We start from the raw sequence: 6,881 nt of genomic DNA, 5'->3' as shown, positions 1-6,881 counted from the left end.
TGTCCCTTTCTTATTTGATAAGAAAATGCCTTTTTGTTGAGATGTAACGCGCAAGTGGCCTTTTGTTGAAAATAATGTAATTACAAAGTGCGGGTTTATTCAAGTTGTAAAACATTCAAATACTGGTTTCCCCTCGAATCAAAGTTGACCTAGTTAGCACCTGCTATGACAAACGTGGAGATGGTAATCAATATTAATTTAATTAAATAAATATATTTCAGCAGCGTGACAACGACTTTTTTAAGTCGGATACAAAATGAGTAGTACTAAAACATGGAAAGTTAAGGTCCCCTCAAAGTGATACAATCACTATTGTAAATAATATAAATTAAATTTCTGTTTACTAGAAAATTTGCAACAATGATCATTTCCGTACATTTTGGAAGTGAACAAGTTACTTTCAAAATAATGATATATATAATTACATATCGACTCTCAGCAATTGAAAATTGTTCGATGCTTCTTATTTAAAAATTTAACATTACCATGAACAAAAACACAATCAAGTATTGTTTGATAGCGCCACCGTTCAGTTCTCACAATTCTTTATCCTACTAAGGGATTGAGGGCGTTTCGATCTTTGGTCCAAGCATTGCGTTAGATCTATAGTCTACGGAGCTTTTAAACTGACATTTAGATATATATATCAAAATATTTTAATGTTTGTTTGTGTCTAGATATTGTTAAAAATTAGTTGCAGCATTTCCCTAATGTCTGAAACGTCAATCGTCAGAAGTTGGAGCTGTATTTTAGAACCTCTGATTCTCAATTTCACATAAAGAGCTCCTTACTAGTATATTGATCCGTGCGAAGATGATTTTCACGGACTTGTACTTGTAGTTGTAAAGCAATCAATCACTTGAATTGGAATAATAATTTCATTGTATAGTATTCAGTGCAGTGCTGTAGTTGTGTCGTCTGCTGATGATACATCGATTCCTCACTGCAAAGTGCGTATATCTAATACGCTAAATCTGTCGTTGAATGGGGTTTGTAAAATTTTACGATCTCACCTCCATCGCGTATTTATCGGTTATTAGAAACACACGCAGTCCTTCAGGTAAAGCGTCGATAAGGACCTTGAGTTATGATTAGAAGACATCTTTTTCAGGAATTGCTCTTTTTGCTATAATGGAACGCGTCAAGCTTGCAGTTGTGCTATCGACCGTTGAATCAATGTTCAGTATAGCCTAGGTTTATATAATACTAGCATCAGTCAAGTTCATTGCACCGTAGTAAGCCAGTAAGTTCATTTAGCTAATAAAAGTAATATCACTTTTACCAGTGAAAACCACGACAAGTGGTATTTTCACCATATACCTGTGGAAAACCCAAAACTTTCATCAGATGCTGAACGACAATGGGACACGATATCAAGGTAAGGTAAAACGTTCATAAGTGGGCCTTAGATCGTTCACAGAACTAGGCCTAGGCTACGTACAGTATTGAGGGTCGGCTAGGCAAACGGTACACTGATTAATTCGTGGTGTTTGCATTGACTTAACTTGTCCTACTGTAGGCCAGTTACGCCTATGTCACTCACTTGAGGTTCATTGTCAAATTGAGGATTTTGCTCCCAGGCTCTGGCGCTATGCTACACATTATGAGGACAAACTAAAACGAATGACAGCGAATGACAATTGACTTTGTACAGGGTTAATTATTATTTGCGAATGACACCGAATGACAACGAAGGACGGTGGTGAGAAGAGATAGAATGATTAACAGAGTGGAGTAAATGCGGTTATTGGTTTTCTGCGCAAAAATGATTTGAGGAAAATCGCATGTTACGTGGTTGCAGGGTTTTGATGTAATTTTTGTACAACAATATTTTTTTTTCAATTCCCCTAAGTTCACGGGGTATAATCCCACAGGGCAGACAAACATCTTGCTCGGAATTTCCGAAAACACCGGTCACAGTCGCAAAATGTCAACTCAGATTTTTGCGATTTTAACCCAGATTTTCCATATTTTGGGAAAAATTTCCGCCAGGGGGCGCCCCCTTGCCCCCCTTCCCTACGCCACTGTTACAGAGTAGCTTCATAACTGGTGCAAATTTTCTCCTCTTCCAGTCCCCTTTGCACCCCCCCCCCCTAAAAAAAAAAAAATTCATAGAAATGTCCAATATAAGGACTTCCTGAAAGTTTTAGCTGTTTCAAGATTATAGTATTGTTAGTTTCTAACAATTAAAATCGGAAAAATGACGTGAAATTTACGTTTTAAAATCAGACTTACAATTTCGCTTACTATAAGGTTTGTTTGTATCTTGTCCGTACTTTACTAGATCTGTAAGCCATGCACTTCGCGTCCACTCGGTTTGCGTGGCTTTAATATACCCACGAAGTCTGAACTGTGATATCCGGTTGAAGCAAATGTCTGTGCTGTCATTCACTGTCATTCATTTTAGTCAACGCAAATTTTTAGTGTGTACAACATATTGTCATTCGTTATGTGTAACGCAATTGTCATTCGTTTTAGTAACACCCCACATTATGTTCTAGGCATGAGCCAAATACAAATATAGAATACCCCGCCTACACGAGAGTTAACATTAACTCGCTAGGAAACGATTGGGGTCAATGATTGCAGAGAAATCATATTTCACTGCAAGGTATTTGGCGAAGTATCTGCTGGAGATGGTGTAAGTAGCCACTCCTTGAAAAACCATTGGACTTAGAAATATTTTCAAACAATTTTGGAAAACTTGATGAAGCTAATCACCTACTCACTTTTAATTAATGTTTGTATGCACTGTTTCACTAGTAATCTTGGTGGGTCTGATACTAATCTCTCTTGCCCCTCGTCTGAGAAATCATGCATGGACTAACCACTATCTGTTATGTAACAATAACATAGATATACTGTACATTACTGTGGGCCTAGAAGCCTATAGATGTCAATGCAAACTAAGGCTAATGAAAGTGTGTTTTTATAACATGCTTGTTGAGACATGTGAGTATTGCACCCTTCTAGGGTGGTAGACATTGGCTTCCCCATGCTAAGTGAACAGATGTTCTTTTAGAGGTGAAAGGGTATGACTTTATCATTGATTTTGGTCTGCTGTTTAGTTTTATCCTTTAAAATCTGTGTGATTTCACTGTGACTTCGATCAGATTCTGCCAGAATGAGATGGAAAATACTTGTGAGGTCTTTGATCAAAACAGTCGCAACAAGGAAAATTTTAACAACTTTGCCCGAAAGTGATAACCATTAGACTGGAGTTTTCAGTCAACCACTCAAGTACAGTTTATCCAAACAGCATTGATTGAGACAGTCGCAGTATATGTTCTCACATGTTTTTGTCCCTTTGAAATATTTGTACGGCTACTAACTATTTTTCTAAAGTAGGAGGACATTAACTATTATATTACTAGGCTCTGTCTACTCTTCAGGAATGGTCTATGACACATCACAACTCATCCTTTAAAGGTGGACTATAGACCATTAAATATCACTGATTATCAGTCTAGAGAGGTTGTATTTTAATCCCACTTTCATGTTTTCTTTTGAGATATGACCTTTTAAACAACTGAAGGCTCACCTATTTAAGTGGTTGAACCACTTAGCCGAAATATAAATAGGTTTGCTCATTAGAAGCGACACAAAACTCATGGGAAAACATGAGACTTCCCTAGCCTCAAATATCATGTTTACAATGCATTAAAAGTTTGTCATGGTCTAATATAATGGTGTTTAATTTCATCCAAGGAATGCATCATTTTTGTCAGTGACATTCATACTTGAATTAATAAGGTTAACAATGCAATGGACCAGTTACATTAAAACATTAAGGTCTGCAGCGAGAAGCTGATATCATTAGGAATTATTTAGCTAAAAAGCCTTAAATTAAAAATCCAAGTGGTTTATTCATATATATATTTCAAGCAGAATATCTTTAAAAAAAACAATATCAATAAAATAAAAAATAAGTGATATTACTAGCACTCAAGTTTTCTTGAACTTTGACACATTTGAAGCTCTAGACATAGTGAACTCATGGAAAATAACTAAAAACAAATCATAGGTATCCCGTCGTTGTATAGCAGTCAAACTAAAACATTAATCGGACGTATAAGCAAGGACATGTCTTGACCTACTTGACCTATGTAAGATATAATATTGAAAAACAATAACCAACCCAGTGATCAATCTTTGCTGGACTCAGTACGTTCATGGATTCAGCCGCCAGAGAATCAGTTAATGACCGCAGAAACATTAGTTGAGAGAGAGAAAGCCATTACATAATTGTGCTTTGTCATAGAAATTTCGTTTTTAAAAATACGTACCCAACTTTTACACTTAGCCTTATGTCTGTTATGACTGGAAAGGTCAATACTACTTGCCTGAGATTGATTCTGACTAATCTTGTAATTGCCTGTTTGGAAACAAACAAGTTTGTTATTGCTTGAACTTTGATGGGCCAAGATTTTGCCCAAAGAATAACTCATCTTGATTGTGTGATTATATATACTGTAGTATTACCAAAAAGACTGTTTGGACCGTCGAGACCAAATTCATCATGAGAATTTAAATTTCTAAAGGAAATTTACAGTGAATTTCAAAGCACAATTAATCAATAAGTCAATCTTGGTAATGAATAAAGTATTAGGTATAATAGCTAGGGTTGTTATTAAACAATTGAGAACTACAGTAGGAGGAGTCTTCATACAGTAATTTGTCCTGTATTTTCGGTCAGCCTCGTCAAGCAAGTCTCTACAGCTAACCACTATCAGATTAAGTTCATTTATAAGAGTTTGGATTGGTATCTTATTATTTGTTTGTATTGTCTTTGAGTGATAACGGTTAATTTTCTCACTACCCTGTAATTACAACCTTCTGAGGAAGAACAAATTTTGTACACTTGTCAGCTGTCTGTAGTTTTCAGTACATTGTTTACTGTGCAGTTAATTGTAATCTTCTTAGCTAGCAAAATGCTCGTCAGCATGGGAAACCTGTATACTGTAGTTCTAAGCTTGTACAAATTTAGAAACTTAATGAATTTGTTTAAGTACTCTTTCTATTTGTCACAGAGTGCCGAGTCCATTTAGTCACAGCTGCTTAAATGTCAAAATTACAGCAGCTGCAGTCCTCAGGCTGAAGTGTACAGTAAAAAACCGTAAGGACTCACTGGACACCGAATTTCACATTTCATGGGCAAACAATTTTGGGGTGCTGTGCCCAGGGGCGGCGATTTGTCAAATATTGGGGGGGACATTTGCTTGGGTGCAGGCTCGTAGCAACTTTCATCCCAAAAATTGTTTGCGCACTTCGTGATATTTTGTATATGTATATATCTATATATGTATATATATGTATATATACAGGCGCGTATCCAGGATTTTCTAACCCGGGGGCGCGAATTACTATCAAAGCGGAGTGCCACCATTGGTTGGCTTGTAGCGTAGAAGAAATTTCTGGTTTTGACAGCCTCCAGATCACCGGAAATGGCACTTCTCTGGATTGAAATTGACCAACCAGATGTACACTTTTGCCTGAGAACCAGGATATTAGATACTACTGTATATCCCCCCCACCTAAAATATTGGGGGGGACCCCCATGATCGCCGCCCATGGCTGTGCCCAGTCATCATGGGAACCCATGGCACTGGAATCTGTTTGCTTTGAAACATGTATGCAACATGAAAAGAACCTTGGCTAATCTAGCTGCCAAGTTCTGCTAATTTACAAAGCCAGTTGACCAGTTTATCAATGTACTGTAGTAATTATGTTCAGATAATTTGGTAAGCACTCTGCATCAGTTCATTAGTTAATTACTAAGGATTTTGTATACCATTACAAAAAAAATGATTGGAAACTGCATTGACATTGGCTGGAGTGTAGATTTGGGGTGTATTTTGTTTTTTAAATTGTTTTATACTCCACAAGTTGATGGCAAAAGCCTCTCAAGTGTCTTTTGTGTTAGGGGCATTAAATGAACTTTACTAGTAAAATTAGTGACAATTACAGATCAGACCCCCCCCCCATGCTTTGTGTACATTCAGCAATGAAACAAGATCAATTAATTTTGACCCTGTGCGTGGTATAATATTTAAGACTGCATGTTTACGATAACAGAACAAGAAGTTGAAGTCTGTTTACAAGATGAAAATGTGGAGTGCTGCAAATATACAGTCAAATCATGTGATGTCGGGTCAAACCCGATCTGCGTTACCATTACAAATTTCACGCCCAGCACACTGTCTGATCGATCTGCATACACTTCAAAATTGGTGCTGAAACCCTCACTCTTTCTCTCAAGCATAAACAGGGCTTAGATATATAGATCAAGCTTGCATACAGTTAAAATAATTTACTTCCATGGTTAGACTAACTTTGTTTAATATTTGGTTGTTTCAAGTAATAATTTTTTCCTTTTTCTTTCCTGATTTGTCCTCTTTTATATCCACACTCGTAAGGAGTAGATTTTCATCCAAAAGTTGCATTTCCCATTTCAGACCCCTCGTTGTATGAAAAATAAATATGTAACACTGCATGAACAACAAAAACTCATGAAAAAAAAAGCATCTTTTTTTGCCTCAAAGTCTTAGGTTTCATAACCGACGTGTCTTCCAGGACCAGCTGTCTGTGAATTTATCACTCCTGCAGCAAAAGTATTTGGGTGTTAAAGTGAATGTCGACAGGTGTTCTGAATTTGATACACTCGAAATGCCACGCTGCATGCAACATAATACTGTATGGTTATGTTCTCCATGAAAGGCAGTGCATATATTTATATAAAATATGAATTCTATGGCACTTTTCAGCTTTGGTGCCAATCTTTCAAGAACAGATCTCAATCTTACCGCTGTGCAGTCTTACTATCTATACTGTCATCCTGGCTTTTATGTGAAGTACAAAAAGTCCCGAGTGTGATTTGTTCC

General features: G+C 36.8%; 1 protein-coding gene across 3 annotated transcripts in view; it reads left to right on the top strand.

The window, feature by feature from the left end:
• Positions 1-703: 703 nt before the first annotated feature.
• LOC139967592 (uncharacterized) overlaps positions 704-6,881 on the top strand; it is a 63,662-nt gene continuing 57,484 nt past the window's right edge. For 2 of the 3 annotated variants that reach the window (XR_011793049.1, XM_071971553.1), the window contains exon 1: positions 705-1,378. Coding sequence is in view for 1 of the 3 variants with exons in the window: in XM_071971554.1 (XP_071827655.1) it covers positions 1,348-1,378 (31 nt within the window). In the remaining 2 variants the exon portion in view is untranslated. Of the gene's footprint in view, positions 1,379-6,881 lie in introns of all 3 variants that reach the window. The other variant, XM_071971554.1, reaches the window with a different exon arrangement.

The sequence above is a fragment of the Apostichopus japonicus genome, chromosome 5 (genome assembly GCF_037975245.1).
Source record: "Apostichopus japonicus isolate 1M-3 chromosome 5, ASM3797524v1, whole genome shotgun sequence".
NCBI lineage: Eukaryota > Metazoa > Echinodermata > Holothuroidea > Aspidochirotida > Stichopodidae > Apostichopus > Apostichopus japonicus.
This window is presented reverse-complemented; position numbering and strand designations above follow the sequence as displayed.